General features: G+C 43.4%; 1 protein-coding gene across 2 annotated transcripts in view; it reads left to right on the forward strand.

The window, feature by feature from the left end:
• The window catches only part of itsn2b (intersectin 2b), a 28,579-nt gene extending 7,839 nt beyond the window's left edge, over positions 1-20,740 (forward strand). The window contains exons 5-40 of one of the 2 annotated variants that reach the window (XM_068325620.1): positions 111-298; positions 577-837; positions 1,344-1,440; positions 1,629-1,762; positions 2,505-2,568; positions 4,357-4,494; positions 4,642-4,730; positions 4,859-5,121; positions 5,196-5,345; positions 5,474-5,614; positions 5,776-5,863; positions 6,038-6,177; positions 7,639-7,841; positions 8,000-8,859; positions 8,929-9,050; positions 9,140-9,379; positions 9,490-9,686; positions 9,817-9,869; positions 10,102-10,268; positions 10,430-10,460; positions 10,542-10,663; positions 11,029-11,125; positions 11,210-11,401; positions 14,130-14,251; positions 14,350-14,456; positions 14,533-14,716; positions 15,434-15,532; positions 15,688-15,771; positions 15,885-15,968; positions 16,083-16,145; positions 16,572-16,721; positions 16,806-16,924; positions 16,992-17,072; positions 17,231-17,319; positions 17,519-17,692; positions 17,866-20,740. In XM_068325620.1, coding sequence (XP_068181721.1) covers positions 111-298; positions 577-837; positions 1,344-1,440; positions 1,629-1,762; positions 2,505-2,568; positions 4,357-4,494; positions 4,642-4,730; positions 4,859-5,121; positions 5,196-5,345; positions 5,474-5,614; positions 5,776-5,863; positions 6,038-6,177; positions 7,639-7,841; positions 8,000-8,859; positions 8,929-9,050; positions 9,140-9,379; positions 9,490-9,686; positions 9,817-9,869; positions 10,102-10,268; positions 10,430-10,460; positions 10,542-10,663; positions 11,029-11,125; positions 11,210-11,401; positions 14,130-14,251; positions 14,350-14,456; positions 14,533-14,716; positions 15,434-15,532; positions 15,688-15,771; positions 15,885-15,968; positions 16,083-16,145; positions 16,572-16,721; positions 16,806-16,924; positions 16,992-17,072; positions 17,231-17,319; positions 17,519-17,692; positions 17,866-18,014 — 5,542 coding nt within the window. In that variant the 3' untranslated portion in view covers positions 18,015-20,740. The remainder of the gene's footprint in view (positions 1-110; positions 299-576; positions 838-1,343; positions 1,441-1,628; positions 1,763-2,504; positions 2,569-4,356; positions 4,495-4,641; positions 4,731-4,858; positions 5,122-5,195; positions 5,346-5,473; positions 5,615-5,775; positions 5,864-6,037; positions 6,178-7,638; positions 7,842-7,999; positions 8,860-8,928; positions 9,051-9,139; positions 9,380-9,489; positions 9,687-9,816; positions 9,870-10,101; positions 10,269-10,429; positions 10,461-10,541; positions 10,664-11,028; positions 11,126-11,209; positions 11,402-14,129; positions 14,252-14,349; positions 14,457-14,532; positions 14,717-15,433; positions 15,533-15,687; positions 15,772-15,884; positions 15,969-16,082; positions 16,146-16,571; positions 16,722-16,805; positions 16,925-16,991; positions 17,073-17,230; positions 17,320-17,518; positions 17,693-17,865) is intronic. The other variant, XM_068325706.1, reaches the window with a different exon arrangement.
• Positions 20,741-21,249: the final 509 nt, after the last annotated feature.

Genomic DNA, 21,249 nt, shown 5'->3' on the forward strand with positions numbered 1-21,249 from the left:
CAAAATAGCAATCCAGTCTCTCTCAGATTTATTTGACATGTGATCTGTAAGTATTCATGTGAAGAAACCCATAAAATAACTGACGTGTCTCTTTCTGCCTCATCTCTCAGGGCTTTGGCTGATATGAATAGAGATGGGAAGATGGACAGGCTGGAGTTTTCCATTGCTATGAAGCTGGTGAAGCTAAAACTCCAGGGCACGGCTCTTCCATCTGCACTCCCCATCATCATGAAGCAGCCTCCAGTGCCTGCTCCCTCCCTCAGTATGCCCACATCCTCCATGACCAACCCAGCCTATGGTAAGGAGTTATTGTTAGAAGCAGTTTGTGGATGTTCGTTAGTTTGGAAAGTAACTGTAGTATCCATGAAGCAAAAAGAACCATCGCCTTTAATAAGAAGCCAAATTAAATAAATGCACGTACATTTAAATATAAAAGTGTGATTTTATTTTTTGGGGATATTTAATATGAATGCTTAATAATTCTAGACTTAATATGCTGTATATTCTTACTGACTGCTTTCATATGTGGATTTTGACTTCTATGTCAGCTGGTTTATTTATTTTCTTATGTTCCAGGAATGGGTAACATGTCTAACATGCCCATGATGTCTGGGACAAACCTTGCCATGTTGACCCCCATCTCCGCCTCAGGCCCTGGACTCTCAGCTTTGACCCCAATGACAGGCCTGCCCCCCTTAGTTAGTACAGCAACAGGTTTTAGCCCTGTAATGACCTCCATCCCAGCAAGGCCCCTGATGCCCATGGTGGGAAATGCCATTCTTCCAAATGGGACCATGGGAATTCTTCAGCCAATCCCGACTGGAGCTCTGGCCACTGGTACAGACAGTTATTTTCTGACTTAAATCAGTTTCCTCATCTCTTCATTCTCGTGCTTTATCATCTATGTCACGGACTCATTTGACATCAGGAGCATCCGAACAAATAATTGGTCTTGAAAAATGTTAGATTACATTACATGTCTTATCTGTGAGAGCTGCTCTTTCAAATACTCACATCAGAGTGCAGGTTTACTGTTTGTAGTTTATTAGTTTGAGGGGAAAGGGATGACTCTTGGCTTAGTTTTGTAGAGTCGGGCCGCTGTCTCATCGCCATAACAACAGCCTCCCTGTTTTTGACAATGATACAGCAGTCACTGAATCACAATACATCACTGAGCCACTACAAACTACTTGCCCCTTTCAAACAGGTGAAGTCTGTATTTTGTGAGAAGCAACAGAGGGAATTTGATTTATGGTTATAATGAAGCATCATTTTAAAGCAGAAGATAATTGTAAGTGATTGGTAATTTGAAATGATTGTGTGTTTTTTGTTGTTGTTGTCAGGACGACCTTCTTCCTACTCTCCATCACTAGGTCGCTCCTCTACTGCTCTTTCTGGTACCCACAATGCTTCACCACTCGTAGACCTAGGACCTATTGGGTAATAAAGGCACACTGAACACCACATACACACAGGAGATGTTTGGAAACACTAAGCAGTTTCCTGTTTTGTATAATCAACGTCTCGTATATCTTGTCAGTCTTTCAGCAGCATTAAAAGCATGAAATCATGATGGCCTTCCTGAGTGACCCTGTATGTTTGTGTCATCACTGCTTGTCTCCCTCCAGCTCCTCTTCCTCCTCTCCTCTCATGTCTCCAGTGGCTGTTGGGCCCAGTGACTGGGCTGTGCCACACGCCTCCAGACTCAAGTACAGACAGCAGTTCAACAGCTTAGATAAACAGATGACTGGATACCTCACTGGTATGTTCTGCATTTTTCTGTACAAATATATTTTAAATTGATGTCAAAAACTAAGTTTATTATAGGTGTGGTGAACAACAGGCACTAAATAGATTTCCTAAGAGTGGCTTTAAGTGTCAGCTAACCCTGAGGTGGTGCAGGAAGTGGGTGTGTTTTGACACAGTGGTTCAGCACGCCATACAAAGGCTCAGTCACACTACAACTATGTGTTTGACTTTTCACTACATTTCTACCAACCTTGCTGGACCTGTTCTATGGAAATAGCTATGATATCATCAAGCAAATGTTCACACACAATCTTCAGATAATTCCCTCACAATGACTTTACACATAATGTAGTGAATGATGTGGATGTGTGACTGTTTTTAGTGTTTAACCAATGTTAGATTATAACACACAGAACCATGGACCGTATGACGTGTGGATTAGAGCTGCCTGATAAATCTACCCAAACCAATTCAGAAATTCAAAATTCAAAAAAATGACCAGTCGTTGACGATGACTGATGAGATGCACGAGACTGTCTTCTTGGGTCTGACCACTATATCAGGAAGTTCCTATAGCTTTGAAGGACGTAGTGTTTATTCTGTCTTCTCTGGTCTAAACTATATTAATGTCAGACTTGTTTTGTTGGTCTGCAGCTCCACGGGTTAAATGTGTTTTTAACGCGGTTCTTTGACATTCACTGATTGTCCACAACAACAAATAAGTAAAATTTAAAGAACGTCTCTGTCTTGGCCAGGTCAACAAGTGAGAAATGCTATGGCAACCACAATGCTGACTCAGCAACAGCTAGCCTCCATCTGGTGAGAATATTTTTGTTTGTGTTGATGATTCATTCATTCATTCATTTATTCATTTTCAACCGCTTCTTCCGCTGGGGCAGGTTTCGGGGAGCTGGAGCCTATCCCAGCTGACTAGGGTGTGTTTCACTGTGTTATAATATCTACATTGTTGTGTTGAAGAGCCAAATCCAGATCAGGAGAACGAAGGTTCATAAACGTCATGCTGCTACAGCTGGTATGACCAGTAGTCCAGAGAACGTTGGAGTCACACTGATCAGACTAAACCTCAGTTTGTGATAGTTAGGTGTTATTTTAACCGTAAATCAGAAGCCCTTTTCACACCGCAGCTGCACAACATGGCCTTACCACAGGATCCTCCCCTTGTTTACACTGATCTAACTAATGGCAGAACAACTCCGCTCGTGTGTGATTTTAAGTTGTAATTCTACATTCCACAAGCAAAGCAGATGAGAATGTGTTGAAGCAAAGCTCTGTAAAGTATGACTCAGCATGACAGAACACATTTACCATCTGTGCCGGTTGATCTCACTGCTTTGAGGGTGATTGGAAGGCCTGACCATTGAGACCCAGTTACAATGTGAAACCGGTTCCATTTGAATCTAGCTGGGTTCTTGGTAAAGGCATGCAGTTTTGTTTCTGTCATTTGGAGCGCGAGGTTGGATGGGTACGTTGAGCTGGGCTCTGCCGTGGAGCACCGCGAGCAGCTGGCTTTATTTTGCCATAAATACTGTCGGGTCAGCACAGGGCAACATCTCTGCTAAAGTTCTTTCATGTCAGGAAGGATACACAACTAATGTGTGTATGCACACTCATCTACAAGGTGTACAACCACTAAGATTGTTTGAGGCGTGGCACCAGTCTCCCTCACCCTCGTCCTCAGTCTTTCCTGAGCCAACAGCCAGCAGGACCTTCTCACTATTAGTTAACTGAATGTGTTTGACTTAATGCCAACGGTAGGACAGCAAGCAGATTATACTGTATTTGATTAAAGTGCTATAATTATGACATTCAAATACTGTACCAAGATATATTTCTTCCTGCATGAAAGTCTGCTACACGAGTAGCCAGTTTACCACTGCTAAACCAGTGGCAGTGATTCACAATGTGAGACGGATATACAGTATATGGATGAGTCATTTATAATGAAAGTATTGATCTCAACAACACACACATGGATGGATCCTCCACAACAGGCATTTACTGCTTGAATTGGTGATCTTTTAAAACTCCACACTTAATGCTAGCCATGAAAATAAGTTCATAAGTTTTAGAAGGTTTTCCTTTTTGTTTCTTTGTCTGCTTCAGAAGCAGACATGTATGAGTTGACTGTCTAATAAGAGTTTCAAAAGGGAGAGATCCTTCCACCTGGGCCGACCAAAACCTTTTTTCATTTGAAATGTAAGAAATGAATTACTGTACATCCAGTCAGATCAAACAGCAGGATCTGAACTACTCCATCAGCATGATGTAGTGAGACAAGTGTACATAAATGACTCCATGTGTTAACACTGGGCAATATGTCTGCTTTTAGACAACACAGGGTAAGTAGGGCTCCTGTCCCTGTAGCATGCTGTCCAGTTCAGACACTAACCTTAATTAAGATCATCAATCAGCCAACGCCGTAAAAACAATCATGTTTTTGTGTTGAGTCTTGGTTCTGCAATGGTCCAAAATATTTTGTTGTTGTCTGGACGTACGTCCTCCTCTTTCTTTGTCTTTTTCTTTTGTATTCAAAGCTAATGTTGTCATTGTAAACTCAAGTGAAAAGTGTTCCAATCCAAACTGCAGGAACTTAGCAGACGTGGATAAGGACGGCAAGCTGAGAGCTGAGGAGTTTATTCTGGCGATGCATCTCGTGGATGTTGCTAAGAGTGGTCAGCTGCTGCCGCTTACACTGCCAAATGAGCTGGTACCCCCCTCACGGAGGTATGTTCACATGTATAACTCATTTAACACAGCACAGGAGATGAGTTTAGATTTATTATATATATATACACTAAACATGGTCTGGAGTAGTCTATAAAGTGATTGGATATTTTAGTCATGTGAAACATGCTTATAAAATGTTTTTAGGGGAGCAGTGAATGGATCCAGCCTTTCTTCCTACGCAGCCCTGAATGATGACTTGGACATAGAACCTCCACAGAAAGCCAAACCCAACTGTCAGTACTCACACAACCTGCTGCAAAATGTTCATTTTTGTTCTTAATTTTCCATACAATATTTGCATAAGGCTAAAATATAGGCTTAAATATATATGACATTTCCTCATTTGTTCATCTATGTTCAGACTCATTTGAGGATAAGTTCAAAGCTAACCTGGAGCGAGGGAATGCAGAGCTGGAGAAAAGACGACTGGCTCTGCTGGAGGCCGAGAAGAGGGAGCAGGAGCGACGGGATCAGAAGGCGAGAGAGGAGCGAGAGAGGAGAGAGAAAGAGGCTCGGGAGGCCGAGGAGCGGAGGAGGAAAGAAGAGGAGAAACGGCTGGAGCGACAGAGGGAGCTGGAAAGGCAAAAAGAAGAAGAGCGTCAGAGAGAAATAGAGAGAAAAGAAGTGAGGGTTACCTTCTTATCTTGTAGTTCAGGAACGGAGCCATTATCTGACCCTGCAGTGTGGGCTTTTCCCAGGCTGCACAGAGGGAGCTTGAGCGCCAGAGGAAGGAAGAGAGTGAGAGAAGACGAGTGGGAGAGCTCCAGATAAAGAAGGAGCAGGAGCAGGATGAAATCATCAGATTGAAAGCAAAGAAAAGGAGTCTGGAGATGGAGCTGGAGGCTGTGGTGAGTGACACAGAACGTTTGACTTTAGAATGTGAGACAAACCAGCCGATTCTCACCAATTGTACACACATTAAGAAGAGATGGTAAAGATTCTTCACCTCTCTCATCTTGCTGTGTCTCTACCTCAGGGTGACAAACACCGTCAGATCTCAGACCGGCTGCGTGACTTCCAGAACAAGAGGAAACTTCAGAAGACAGAGTTGGATGTGACTACTCAAAGGATAGAGACGCGTCAGCAGGACATTAACCACCTACAGAAACAGCTAGGGGTGTGTTCGCATGCCTTTCCTCAGAAAATGTCTACTGTTTCTTCACAATGACCTTGTTGGTCTTTACTGAGCAATTATTACTTTCTTGAGAGAGAACGCGTCAACTTTATTCACATTTTTGAAACATTCATGTCTCCTGTTAATGCATTTCTGTGTTTCAGGAGTTCCAGAGGAAGTTGTCCCAGCTGACTCCAGAACAGAAGAAACTTACTGAGAAACTTAAAAGCATGGCTTCTAAAAACATGACTGGTGAGTACTGATGGATGAAATTACAAACCATAATATGTTGGGTAAATTTTTGATAAAAAAGACGCAAGACTTTGATGGATGAAAGTATCCTCATCATAAATGTAGATGTGTTGTAAACATATGTCATGAAAGAGATGAGGATTCTTTTTTTTTAACTAATTAATCTGCTTGTAGGAACAAATATGTCAACCATCAAGGTGGCCACTTCAGAAAAACAAGGGACGTGTCTGAAGCTGCAACAGCAGCTGGAAGCTCTGGAGAAAGAGACTGCTGCCAAACTGGCTGAGATGGACAAGTATAACAGCGACATACAGGTTAGAGCTGACAGGAAACGTGTCGTCTGGTCACTGGAAACATTTCACGTAGGACGTCAGTAGTCAGTCTGTGGTTGTTCAGGGACGTCGTGAATCTTGTGTACAGGTTTGTTAGTCTTTTAAAAGTCTAAATGTGTGGTTAAATCTAAATGTATCATAGGACACACACACACACACAGCATGACATTATTAAAACTTCTATACTGCAGGATATAAATGTTCTACCTGTATTAAAATGACCGAGATTTTTTAAATTAATATAGCACTTTATTTTGATTCTTTATCCCATTGTTCTAATTTAATTTAATCACATACTTTTCTAACAGATTAGCATTTTAAAGTCTCCCTTACATGTTTTGGGGGGTGCACTGTCTGTTCTACCTTCCATACCAGCTCTTGCTCTTCTTTTCTATCCACCCCGGTCATACATTTTCTTTATAACCTTTGGAAACTTTTATTTCTGTCTTCTGCACGTGTATGCCATTCCTCTCCTTTTGGAATTAATTACATCCCTTAATTACACCGCTTCAAAGCGGTGATGTGTTGTAATTGTCAGTGTTTGTGCCTTTCTCCACCAAATATCTTCACAACCGTTGCAGATGGAAAGATTAAAAGCATAATACTCAGGCGGCAAAGGGGATGACAATGAAATGCTGACCTTGACCTTGAGAAAACTAGGTCAAGGTCAAATTTCAATTTTTGTGCACTCGGGAACCAGATAAGATAGAAAGACAAGGGAGAAGGCCAATGGGATTAAGACCGTAGATCAAAGCTAGTGCATTGATCTATGGTCTGCGATATTTTTGCACACACCTCAGGAACCGGATGAGATAGAAAGACGAAACACCAGGCGTTACATTCAGGAAGGCAAGGGGATGAGAATTAGATCACAACCTTGACTTTGAAAAACTAGGTCAAAGTCACATTTTCACTTTTATACCTGTTTAGGTGCACATCTCTGAAACCTGAAGACAAACACAATGCACCAGTTACATGTTGGGTCATGGGTCTTTTAATGACCCTGACCTATGAAAGTAGGTCAGGGAAAAACTTTGAATTCAGGGGTGTCGCAGGATGTTGCAGTCTCCGACTGTTTATGCTTCAAGCTGTGTTGTGTCTGCTGGCCTGCCTGCATAACCTGTACCTGCTGAAGGTTTTTATTCAGGTCCCTTGATTGTTGTTGTCTCTATTGGTCAGTAGTGAACTGTTTGAATCACCAGTTCACATCTATTCTCTGTGCTGTTTAAGCTTCTCTGGCTTTTAGTCTTTAGACGTGGAATAGCTGTTAAAAGTTACGTGTGTTTCCCATTTGTCAAATATTTTACTACCTGTGTGATTGCAGTGTATTTGCGCATGATTTGTGGGATCAGTCCATGATATATGTCTGATCAAATTATTAAGTTCACTATCATATATGTTTGAGTGTGCTAATAAACTTGTGTTTGTATGTTTGTGTGTCAGGAACTAAGAGAGAGCCAGAGAAAACAGCAGGCTGCACTAGAAAAACTAATGAGCACCAAAGAGGAGAAACGCCACGAGTTGATTCGAAGGAAGGAGCAGGAAGAGGAGAAGAGGAGGAGGGAAGAGGAAAGGAAAAAACAGGAAGAGGAGAGAAGGCAGAGGGAAGAGGAGAGGAAGCGGAAGGAGGAGGAGGAAGCTCAAAGGTATTTTGCTTCAATGTAGATTTTCTAGATTAATCTGTTAAGTTTTGTAAAATAGAATTTTTTGGTCTTCATCAAAATTCTCATTCAGTCTAACAACAGTATAGCAGTATGGGCAGATATTTGTATCTTGATGCACTTTATTGCTTTCCTCTTCCAAGGCGAATCATGATGGAAAAAGAGCGTCAGAGGAAGCTTGAGGAAGAGGAGAAGGAGAGACAAGCTCTCATCAAGGCTGCAAAGGAAGAAGCTGAGAGAGAACTCAGAGCAAAAGAAGAGGCTGAGCGGAAGAAAAGAGAGGAGGAAGAGAGGAAGAAAAGAGAAGAGGAAGAGAGGCAGAGACGAGCAGAAAGACAGAGACAGGAGGAGGAGAGGAGGCAGCTGGAGGAGGAGAGGAGGCAGCTAGAGGAAGAGAGGAGGAAACTGGAGGAAGAGAGAAGGAATGAGGAGAAAAGAAGGAAAGAAGAAGAGGAGCGACGCAGGAGAGAGGATGACAGGAAGAGGCTAGAGGAAGAGCGAAGGGAAGAGGAGCGCAGAAGACAGAGGGAAGAGGAGGACAGGAGGAGACAGAGAGCGGTAGAGGCGGCTTTCCGAGATGCAGAGGAAAGGAGGAAGCAAGAGGAGGAGAGGAGGAACAGAGAGGAGGTAAGAAAGAGAGAGGAAGAAGAGAGACGGAAGAGGGAGATGGAGGAGAGACGGAAGAGGGAGATGGAAGAGAGGAGGAAGAGAGAGGAAGAAGAGAGAAGGAAGAGAGAGGAGGAGGAGAGAAGAAAGAGAGACGAGGAGGACTTGAGGAGGAAGAGAGGGGTAGAGGAGGAGAGAAGGAAACTGGAGTTGGAAAGGAAAAAGTTAGATGAGGAAAGAAAGAGAAAGGAGGAAGAAGAAGAAAGGAGGAGGGCTGATGAGGAGAGAAAAAGGAAGGAGGAGTCATCGCGTCCACAGCAACAGCAGAGTGGAGGAGGAAAGGTGGACATTCAGGAGAAACTGACTGCTCTTCTGAGAGGGCTGGAGGAGAGGAAAGGTAAAACAACCCGTCTTCAGTGTGTTTCTACATGGACCCCCTTGACTTTGTGATCCTATGTCTGTTTAGGTGGGCAGCCAAGGGCCACACAGCACAGGAAGTCGGTGGTCCTCACTTCCTTCAAAGCACTTTTCCCCTTCACTGCACGGAACAGCGAAGAGCTGAGCCTCTCAGAAGGTGACATCCTGGAGGTGAGACCGAGAAACACCACTTTAGGTACAAATATCACCTTCATTTTTCCCATCTCTGTCCTCAATATTTCTTTACTACCTGCTTCCAGGTTGATGAGACGGCCGAGCGGGAGGAGGGTTGGTTGTACGGCAGCAGGCAGGGGAAGATGGGATATTTCCCAGAGAGTTACGTAGAGAGGGTGGCTCCGTCAGACTCCACTGCTGCACCCAAAACGCCGCTGCAGTCACAGCTTTCCAGTGTCCTCGAGGCCGCCAAGACAACAGGCATGAAGTCTGCCTTCACGCCAACGCTCTCCACCAACCCTGCACCCACCGAGACTCAAGGCCAGGTGGGGGGGTCAGGGCTACATAAACACATGTTTTTACTGCTGTGCCAGATTCCACCTTTTCACTATCGGAGTCTGACGATGAGCTTTTGCTCCGTCTGTGTTCCTCTCAGCAGGTGATGGGTAACCTGTTCGTCCAGGCCCTGTGTTCATGGACAGCAAAGACTGACAACCACCTGAACTTCAACAAGGACGACGTCATCCAGGTGTTGGAGCAGCAGGAGAACTGGTGGCTGGGAGAGCTGAACGGTGAACGGGGCTGGTTCCCTAAGTCCTACGTGACCCTGTTGGGAGAGGAAGACAATTCACAGTCAGTCTATCAATTACATGTTGTCCCCTTGGGAAAATGTCATTTCCAGTTAGAAATGTCTATTTGCTGAAAGAATGATAGAAATGAACCCATGAATGAGTGCAGTGATGTGGTCTTTCTATTTGTGTAGGATGAGGAGCTCCCCCCTCAATGTTTCTGACACTGACGGACTGCAGCTTGAAGGTATGCTAAAGTAGTGTGTGTGTGTGTGTGTGTGTGTGTGTGTGTGTGTGTGTGTGTCGTTGCTTATTTTCAGGTGAGGGTCGGGGTTACCCTGACCTTACAATAAAACCTGTTTCCATCAAACCACAATGACCTGACTGAACAGTCTTGACCTGAATCTTCTAATCAGCTCATTGTACTCAGGTTGGAGCCTCAACGACTTTTAATGGTTATGAGTGATTTTCTTTTCCAGAGTACGTGGCTTTGTACACCTACGTGTCTCCAGAGCCTGGTGATCTGACTTTTAGAGAAGGAGATGTGATCTTGGTGAGCAAACGAGAGGGCGAGTGGTGGAACGGCTCCTTAGGAAGCAGCACTGGCCTCTTCCCAAGCAACTATGTCAAACCTAAAGAACCAGATGTAAGAACTCTCAACACATAATGAGAAACAGAAGCTAGATGTTTTTGACAAGCGTTGGTGATGGATTGAATCTTGTTGTCAGCTGCTCCTGTTGTTTCTCCCTTTATTCTGTTGTTGTGCTTCTAAAGCTTAGTAATAATTATGTCATCATATTTTTGTAGACATCAAGTGTATCTGCTAAGAAAAAACCAGGTAAGCTCACGGCCTCCTTTCTTTTTTACCCGTCACACAAGAATACAATGCCAATTTGATGATTTTTGTTTTTTCATACAGAGATTGCACAGGTGCTTCGCTCCCACGTTTCTACCAATCCAGAGCAACTGAGTCTGGAAAAAAACCAGCTCATCGTCATCCTCAGCAAAAACACGTCTGGCTGGTGGCTTGGAGAACTGCAGGTGAGGCTCAGCTGCCGTTCAGTGTTTTTCTAGGTGGTCTTTGGTTCCACAAGGAACCACAAACATTCAGTGGTTCAGTTTAACAGTAGAAAATCTCACCACACGTCATTCAGGTTAGTGGTATCCAAAACTTTTGTCATGTAAAACTTGGAAGTCTTATTATCTGGTTCAATTAACCAAAAAGTTTATATTTTTAGTATCCAGTTTTAAGCTAAAGCAGAAAGATGTAGCATGACTTGTCCTGAGTTATTAGTCATTTTTCCTACTTCATGTTGTGTTTCCCACATCGCAGCTATTTCTTATTCACGTTTTGTAATCAAGACGATACATGACGTTTCCAGTCCTAATTTGTTGCTGTGTTTTAGGCTCGTGGTAAAAAGCGTCAGAAGGGCTGGTTTCCTGCTTCTCATGTGAAAATCCTTGGATCCAGCAGTGGCAAATCAACTCCTGCACCCCAACCAAGTAGTACACATAAACCAGATGATATCAGTCATACAGTAGTACAGTAGTACTGTCCTTCAGGTATTCCATTCTCCTGTGTCTCAGTCTGCCAGGTTATAGCCATGTATGACTACACAGCTGCCAATGGGGATGAGATGAGCTTCTCCAAAGGTCAAACCATCAGTGTTTTAGACAAGAACGACCCTGATTGGTGGAAAGGAGAGCTCAACGGGAACACTGGTCTTTTCCCCACCAACTACGTCAAGATGACAACAGATTGTGACCCCAGCCAGCAGTGTAAGTACACCATCATGTAGCTCTTGATGAAACGTGCATGTTTAAAACATGAAGCCACTCCAGGCTACACAGACGTGGTTCCTATGTGGACCTACCAGCACTCAGTTTTCAGTTTTCATCTCTACTGCATTTCACCTTTTTATCCACCTCCCCTCTGTTCCCGATCAGCTTTTCATTTCCTTCATGTCTCCTTAGCCTTTGTCTCTTCTCCTTCTAGGGTGGTAGAATGTCCTCCTCCTCTTCCACCTCCTCTTCTTCCCCTACTCCTGCCCTCAGAGAAGTCCACTACTGTTGGCTGCTCTGATTGGGGCAAAGTAACTGGACCTAGTTCCCCTAAACCTAAACTCATGCAAACAAGTGATTTAGAAGGAGTGCAACAGAAAAGCAGAGAGCCTGAACAACCGAGCATCCCCTGTTTCCTGTGAATGTGTGAATGAATCATCCCCTGAAACAACTGACTCATCATTCAATACTGATCATGTGATTTTTATTTTAGTCTTGCCTTCTTTTGCAAATTCCTTGTTTTGATGGTGAAGCCATCCTGGATCCTTGTGTGTTTGATGACGTCTGAAGCAGAGGATTTGCAGGTCACTCTGTGGCATTTCCTTTTTTCTGTTCTTTCTCATAATTCTAATCTTGTTCATATATCATCATCCTGTTTTCATTTCACTTCCTTTCCCTCTTTGTTTTTATTATTCTGACTCTCCAGTTTAGTGAGTTCAGCTCACACAGAGCCCTTTGTTAGTCGCTGCCGCTCCTCAGAGATGTGGTTCAAAAAGCTTTACTGTCCCTTTACTGTCTAAAACTTGTTTTACCTGCATGCCTGCGGATATTTTGAAAAGAGTTGACCTAAAACTCCTGATTTGTCTTAGGAAAGCTTAGAATTGGGAATTAAGTGACCTTTAAGCTTCATGTGAGCATATTAATAATAAATACATGTGTCTAGGATCGAGCCAGATGCAGGTAGAAGGCATTACTAGAAATACAAGCACTTAGCCTTTCATCTAATGTGAACTCTGGGTTTATTGTGTTTTTTATTCCATCCCATTGAAAATCTTTAACTTACTGTGGACATGTGATGGAGCCAGAGCCCACCAGTGTGTCCTGTTGATTTAAAAGCCATATTTGGGTCAGAAGATATCCTTGACAAAAAGGACAGAAAGTACCTCTAACCCACAAGACTGTTTTCTTGACACTTGTTGAGATACACTTTTCTCCCGTGGCTGATCTCAGACATTACTGCTCCTAGATATATTCATTAACTGAATGCTGTTTTACTGCTGCTGTAAATATTTTGGTTTGTTCATAAAATGAGTGCATGTCACCTTGTTAAAGTACTGTAGTGATCATCATTGTCAGGACACTTTTCCTGAATAATAATAATATCAGAACGGTGAAGAGAAATGTAAGGAATGCAAACACGTTGCTAAGGTGCTAGCTTCTTTTTGTTTCATTCATTCATTCATGTGAGGTAACTCTGCTGAGTTGATGTGAACCTTCCTCATGTCTGTGAAAGGGAAGACATTTTCTGAGTCCCTTTCGCTGAACGTGAGTTGATAGCATCCATCACTGATAGAACGATGAAAACTTCCCCACCTGGGACCAATAAAGGGAGGTCTTATCCTATCTCATTAGACGGAACGTGAAACGGTATCTGTCACTATTAGATCATTTGTGGGACATGATGCAGCTATTTCTGAAAAATTGTTGTTTCTCTAGATCAGAAATAAAATATAAAGAAAATAAAATTGGTTTTGAGATGAAGGTACAGTGTGTTTTTAAACTGTTAAACGAAATGCTTGGCTGTGTGTGTGTGTGTGTGTGTGTGTGTGTGTGTGTGTGTGTGTGTGTGTGTGTGTGTGTGTGTGTGTGTGTGTGTGTGTGTGTGTGTGTGTGTGTGTGTGTGTGTGTGTGTGTGTGTGTGTGTGTGTGTGTGTGTGTGTGTGTGTGTGTGTGTGTGTGTGTGTGTCACCAGTGTTTGTATAGCCAACAGCACATGATTGAACTGGACAGGTCTGCAGCATGTGACCAGCCTTTACAGCGTGATAAATAAAATATACCAGCCTTTGCTTCAGCTGGAAAAGAACCAGGTATTTCTGGACAATCTCAAAGATTTTGCAGATTCTCCAAATTCAGGCTAGAAAGAGATTTTTTTCTGACAGTTTGAGAGATGAGAAAGGAAGAATCCCTCTTCCTGTTTTGGTGCAAAACGATTTAGTTTGTGAAGTTTTACTCAGAAACCAGCAACAAGATTACAGCAGAGAGGGCGAAACAGACAGAAGAACAAGGAGACCATCTTCTAACTAAAATACCTGGAGGGAACAGTTGGAGTCATAGCGATCGATGGCTTTGCAGAATAGATTTCTTTTTCTAAACCTCTGGGATGACACAGATGAGGAGGAAAACGAGCAGTCAGTAAGCGAGAAGCAGTCAGCTAACACGGGCCCTGAGCCAGGAGTCCGTGGTCATCGTGTGTCAGGTAGGTGTGTGAGTGTGTGTTGAACTGGATAAGAAGCGTTCATATTTCCATGGCTCCTCTTTCCTTACTATAATGTTCGTGTCTGAATGCCAAATTATCACCTGCTCTGTCTGTCCACGTCACCCAGCAGGAGGCTTGACATCCAGGACTTCTGCCCAGCTTTAAGTATTGGCTTGATTTTTACTGGTGACTGGATTTAGCTGTAAATGTAATCCAAAAACCACCTGGTGTGTTTCCCCTCTTCTGCAGGGTGTGCAAACCTGAACAGCCTGGAGACGCTGAGCCTCCAGGAGAAGAAGAGGCAGGGCTACATTCACGAGCTGATCCAGACCGAGGACAGATACGTGGAGGACCTGCAGATAGTTCTGGAGGTAACGGACACACGTCCTGCTGAATAAACCATCCTGACATCTTTTTGTTTCTTCTAACATCTTGCTTCCTGTCCTGATGTGTGTTTGTGTCTGAGCAGGTTTTCTACATGCCCATGTCGGTGTCGGGCCGGGTGAAGGATCTGGAGATGGCCATGATCTTTGTCAACTGGAAAGAGCTGCTTGCATGCAACACTAAATTTCTGAAGTAAATATCAGAGTAGTGGGAGTAGAGGGTGCAGTCCGTCTGACGGTGAATAATGCTTCTGTTGGTGTGTGTGCAGGGCACTGCATGCTCGTAAGAAGATGGGCGGGGAGAACATGCCTGTGCAGATGATTGGAGATATCCTGGCTGCAGAGCTGTCCCACATGCAGCCCTACATCCGCTTCTGCTCCTGCCAGATCATGGGGGCCTCATTGCTGCAGACTCGCATCGACAACGAGCCAGACTTCAAAGACTTCCTGAAGGTATGAAGGAGAGGAGGGAGTGCCTCACAAACAGGTGAACGCAGGTAACAGACGGTACAAAAGGAGCGTGATGATGATGGAGAAAGGACAGGAAGAGATCGAGATGTCAAGGGAGTGGATTCATCTTGCTTTGAGTTCACACTGATCTCTTCTTATCAATGCATTCCAGGACCGACCCCAAAAAACAAAAATTCTGTGATACAGCAACAAACTATTTTATTATTCACAGAAATGTAAATGTTGAAGAACCTCCCCCACACTGATAGTAAACCATCCTATATCTGTTTTACCTTTTCCCACACTCTGATAGACTTTTTAAAACACTTTTGTATTTGGTTGTTTTTTTTATATACGTCAGTGCGCTGCGTTCCGAGACTCACGTAACGCAGCGCACTTCCAGACGCTGTCAGCCAATGGAATGCGCATACGGTATCACGTGACTGCCTACTAAAATCCGCCGTGAGGTGAAGCCAGGCATCTTGAAACGCCAATGCTTGTTTTTTTGTCTGTTGAGCTTCTTCAGTTTACTAAGCTCACATAGCTTAAGGCAGCGTTTGTGTCCGTTTACCCACACTCCCCTGCGATAGAGGTTAGGTTCTACCCACATCTGCACAAACGGACGCTTTCCAGTAGCTGCTGCATCATTTCCCTTTGACGCAAATGACCTGGGTCCTCATGTGTTCATTCACATTGTCTTCTTTTGTTTGCCTGCCTCAGAAAATCGCCACAGACTACAGGTGTAAGGGCATGCCGCTCTCCAGTTTCCTGTTGAAACCCATGCAGAGGATTACACGCTACCCCCTGCACATCAAAAATGTAAGCCATTGTGTCCCTGAGCATGTCTGTGTTTTCAGTATCCAGTTCAAATACTGACCTTACTGTCTTCAATCAAAGGAAAACAATGATTTTCCAGTGTTGATGGAATAAATTTGTCATCCAGTGAACTCGTAATTTACTTACTGTGTGTTTAGATCCTGGAGAGCACTGCGGAGGGCCACGCTGACCGGGGTCATCTGAAAGAGGCGCTGGAGAGGGCAGAAGAACTTTGTCAACAGGTTTGCTTCTCCACTGATTCTTGTATTTACCTCTTTGTTTGAGTTTGAAGATTATTTTTGTTCTGTGCAGAAATGACTTAAAATTTGAATTCTGTTTCTTAACCAAAAATCAGGTGAACGAGGGCGTGAGAGAGAAGGAGAACTCTGACCGACTGGAGTGGATTCAGAGCCACGTACAGTGTGAAGGCATAGCAGAGGTATGAAACACTCATCGGTTCACAGAATCAAATTAGTAGAAACTTGTTTCAATAGAGAAATGAACACTTAGATGTCATTTGAAATATTCTCCTAAAACTATTGTCTTTGAACAGAACCTGATCTTCAACTCTCTCACCAACTGTTTGGGCCCAAGGAAGCTGCTTCACAGCGGAAAGGTGAGGAAATCTGTGAACTACCAGAGAGAATATTCATATTACAGAACCAGTAAACGTTAGTTTAATGTCACTGGTTAATGTTTTAAAATGTGAGATGATATAGACATGGATATAGATAGGTAGACAGACACATAGAAGGGCAATTATGTGCCATCTGCTCTCATGCATCCCACAACATTGCACAGAGCACAGCAGTCACAATAAATAAAGGTAGCAGGTAGATATAGGAGGAGGAAGTAACTCCACTACAGATAAACAGCAAGGAAACATATACACGCACAATAAACATACAGAAGCAAGAAACATATAACACAACTGCACAGATTAACACTACCCTAATATGAGGAAAAGAAGAGTGCAGAATTGCATCATAGATGTTATGCAAACTGTTGTTGAAGTGATGGTAAAATACCGCTCTGTTCTCAGATGTACAAAGCAAAGAGCAACAAGGAACTGTGGGCTTTCCTCTTCAACGACTTCCTGTTACTAACGTATGCATCTAAGCTGTTCACCTTATCGGGGTCTGATATACTTTTTAGCAACAAGAATAACACACAGCTTAAGATGTACAAGCCGGTAAGACTGGAACACAGATACATGCAGAATGATTGTGAGGATTCTATGTTGACGTCGGGTGCTGCGTCTCATTTCCTCCTGCAGCCTGTGCTGCTCAATGAAATTCTGGTCAAGCTGCCAGATCCCTCCAGTGATGAGCCCGTTTTCCACCTCTCACACATCGATAGAGTTTATATACTCAAGACTGACAACATCAATGAAAGGTAACTCTTCACACACACGTGTGTGTCTGGTGTCCTTCATGTTTACGGTATTGTGTGTGTGTTTCAGGACTGCGTGGGTTCAGAAGATTAAAGTTGCATCCGAAGAATATATTGAGACAGAAAAGAGAAAACGGGAAAGGGCTTATCAAGTGTGTGTGTGTGTGTGTGTGTGTGTGTGTGTGTGTGTGTGTGTGTGTGTGTGTGTGTGTGTGTGTGTGTTCTCACACAGCCACACCTATGCTAACCGCTGTGATGATCTCTTGTACGATTAATGTGTGTGTGTGTGTGTGTGTGTGTGTGTGTGTTAGCATCGCGCTCGGTGAAGGGCAGTGGAATCGGTCGACTCCTTGTCACCATCTTGGAGGCGACGGAGCTGAAAGCCTCTAAACCCAATCGTGAGTGTAGAGCCGTGACAGGTCTGCTCTGTCTACACGTCTGTGAATAACTCATGACACCATTCTCTCACGATGCTCTGCCATCTTTTTGTTCCATGTTTTGTAGAATCTTGGCACACTTCATCTTCAGATGACTCTTGTATACCCCCTTCTTCCTCCACCCGTCCCTTTCATCACCTGTCTTAATGTCCCTCCTCAGGTAAAAGTAACCCCTACTGTGAGGTGACGATGGGGGGTCAGATCTTTACGTCCAGGACGATCAATGACACTCTGAACCCCAAGTGGAACTTTAACTGCCAGTTTTACATCAGAGACATTTACCAGGACGTCCTCAGCATCACCATCTCTGAAAGAGACCAGTTTTCACCTGATGGTCAGTTACGTACTCATTTCTTCTCCTCCATGAACTCCTTCATCTTTAAATTAACAGTCTCCTAATGCTTAACTTAACACATTAAAACAATGTGTCATCTTTGCATCCCACAATATCAAAATGAATACTTATTCCTATCTTTTTGTCATTGCTTGTCTCTTCTGTGACAACAGACTTCCTGGGTCGGACTGAGGTTCCCTTGGCAACCATAAAGAAAGAGTTTGAAAACAAGGGACCGGTGACGCGTCGACTTCTGCTCCACGAGGTTCCTACAGGAGAGGTGTGGGTCCGCCTCGACCTGCAGCTCTATGGCAACAAATAGCCAAACGGGATGGAAGGGGATAGTAATGGAGTCGTCTCTGGAAATATTCACAACACTTTCCCTCTGCACAGAAACCAAATGAGGAAAAGCAGCTTTTTGTCACACAACAAACTTGGGTGGATGCCCCTTGAGATATCTAACAAGACACAGCTGCTTTCCACAATGCCTTATGTTTTTGACCAGCACTAATAATAATACCTCTTCTGATGTCATCCAGTAGAGATAAGAGCAGGTGTGACATCATCATAACCTACCAGTAGGGTTCAGGTCTTGCTTTTTTTTCTGATTGAAGACCAGAGATGCAGAACAGGAAAGGGTTTCATGACTGACTTTACGTGCTGTACTCACTGTAAGACTTAGAAGGAAGGAATACAGCCACAGCGGGGACACAGCATGTCATGAAGCACAATCTGCTGTAATAATTTATAACCCCCAGTGGGAGGGAGAACTGGACAAGACCGTGTACGAACGGACCATAAAGCAATAAACTATAAATAGAAGTGTTCTGGTCGATTCTACACGGTAAGAGTCACAGCTGAGCATCTCGCTCAGTCCGTTCTTTATTTTCAACGATTTGGAAACATTTGAAAACTGATCTGAGGCCATTTATTGAGTTAAAGTTGAGACTGTAAGTATTTTCTCTTAACTGATGTGTATGTTGATATTTTTTAGAGAAGGTGATGAATGACGGTTGTCAGTAGATTGTCTGAACTGTATCCTGTCATTACAAACAGCAGCTGATGGAGGGTCACATGACCTCTGTCAGCAGACCATCTGGAGTCCCTTCACTGCCGTAGATCTCAGGAGGCCTTTTCTGGGTCTGGTTTGCGTTGTGTCGTATCTGTTGCCTGTATGAATGTGTTTGCATTTCTTTGAGCGGAGTTGTGTAAGCATACTAACACGTCGTTATAATACAGCAGTAAAGGGTTTCTTCATGGTCCTCATCCTGCTCCAGTGATGGGAGTTACCTCCAAATATCTGGCTTTAGCTTCTTCTTTTAAAATCGGTGAATTCTTTGGGCTGTGTGTGTGTGTGTGTGTGTGTGTGTGTGTGTGTGTGTGTGTGTGTGTGTGTGTGTGTGTGTGTGTGTGTGTGTGTGTAAAGTTATCGAAGTCCAAAGTGTGTGAGGACACATAAAGGTGAAGGAATGGCCGGCAGAAACATGTTGGTGACGGTTTCCCTTCAGAGAGCTCCTTCAGCTGTTGCTGCCTTCCTCCTCAGTGTGGAGGACATTAAGGAGGTCAATATTTTATTTTTAGGCAACTCAGAACACCAGTTTGTCAGCAAGAAGTAATAATTGCTCACTTGTGTTTTTTTTCTTGATATTTTTAGTCTACCACAAACACTTTTAACTGTAATTCCCTCCTAGTAATTCTGCCCATCTTTATGCCTCAAACAATTGCCATGAATATTTTTTAAAATCTATTTTTTCAGTTGCCTTCTTCTACCAATTTTTTTACTCTTTTTTTTGTCTCTGCATTAGGGTTCTTTTCTCAGATATTAACACAAATGGCTAATTTATTTCTTAATTTATGCGTGTGTGACTATCGAAACATTTGGAGCGGCTCCGCTTGCTGTATCTCCTCGATTAATCAGTATCTGCCAGGTTTGTTCTGAACGTGTGTGTCATTATTAATACTAAAGGTGTGTCCATTGGACACACCTTGAAAAGGCTATCTAACTTCCCAGATGATTAGTTTTACTGGAGGAGACCAGGTCAGTGGTCTGTTGCTTTGTGCTCTTTTGTTACGTGGTTACGTTTCTACCCGTTTGATTGTCAGCAGGGCCTCGACAGGAAGATGCTGAGACTGCTGGACGTCCACAGTGGGTTAGGGAAATGGGCCTGGGTCAGGGAAAAAACGGTCGAAACCCCTGAACAAGGGTTTTGTTTGGGTTTTTTATATCTTTTCATATCCTGGAAAAATTCCGGAACAGATTTCTATAAGACTTTGTGAGGAGTGGGTTGAGGCCATGCTGGAGGTTTGCGATCCAGACTCTCTGTAGTCCTCATTCAGCCAACACAGCTCAGGGTTCCACCACAGAGCTGGTTTCGGGTGTGTTCCCATAAAAAAAGGGCGGTTGTGTCATCAGTCGACTGCTTCTGCACAACAGACCCTCTGAGTGCCTCCTGCCTTCTCCTTAATTATAAGGGAGAGCTGCGAAGAATCATCTGTAATTCTGTTGCTGCAATTAAGACACCAGAGGAATGCTGTTGGAAAAATCCACACCTTAGAGCCCTCATTGTTTCTTGCGTGAGAGCCGCTCATTGTAGAGCTCTTAAAATTTATAGGAACATACTTAAACATTGAACACCAGCAAAATTCCGATAAGAGTTCTGCAACAGAGAAATCATAATTCCAGGCTGTGGTTGCTGTGCCTTCAGTAGACTTCTAGGGTGGTAGCTGATGCTGTGTAGGAACGTGTCTCTATAACCTGAAGCAAACAAACATTTTTCCTTCATCGTATTCCCACACGGATCAGCTTTGATGTTTGGTTTGGAATTTTTGTAAACTGTGCAAATACAGCGATCTGCCTTTCTCATCTCTGTCAACATGAGTCTTTTTATTTTTCTAAACTGTGTTTGCCTGCTGCTGTGTTAGCTGAGTTACAGCCAGGTTGTCTGATCACCCCGAGTCTGTAACCTGCTGTTTGTCGTCACCTTGACCTCCATGTGGCACTAACTGAATCAGGGTTTCTGAAGTCCAATTAAAGAGATTGAAAGAGAACTAACTGTCAAATTATTTGAGAGCTAAATGAACATATAGTACTGTCCACTGTCAGCACACAGCCTCCTGAGCCTGGGCAGGTGGTGATGACTGGTTGCTTCTCCCGAATCTCGAGTTTAGACAGCAAATTAAAAAAAGATGAATGAACAGCTGATCATTCTTAAGGCATCACTAATTCCATGTGATTTATTTCAAAAGGCCTGAAATGCATCGCGTCAGCCGCTCTAGCTTACATTGATTTGGTCAAAGCATCACCGCTTACAGCAGACAACCGGACTTTTATTTTATTTTCATTGATGATTTTTTGCGTGGAGTGAATAGTGATGATACAGTCATGTCTTAAAGCGAGCTAACACTCATCAGGGAGGACAGAGTGTTTTAATGAACTTCCTTGCAAAGACAAACTGGAGTATTTTTCATGGTGCACTATATGAATGACATTGTCCTGTAATTAAACACGGTGTGTTTTATTCTTATTAACCCAATTTCCAGGATATGCAAAGGCAGTA

This window comes from Antennarius striatus, chromosome 1 (assembly GCF_040054535.1).
Source record: "Antennarius striatus isolate MH-2024 chromosome 1, ASM4005453v1, whole genome shotgun sequence".
In the NCBI taxonomy this organism is placed as follows: Eukaryota; Metazoa; Chordata; class Actinopteri; order Lophiiformes; family Antennariidae; genus Antennarius; species Antennarius striatus.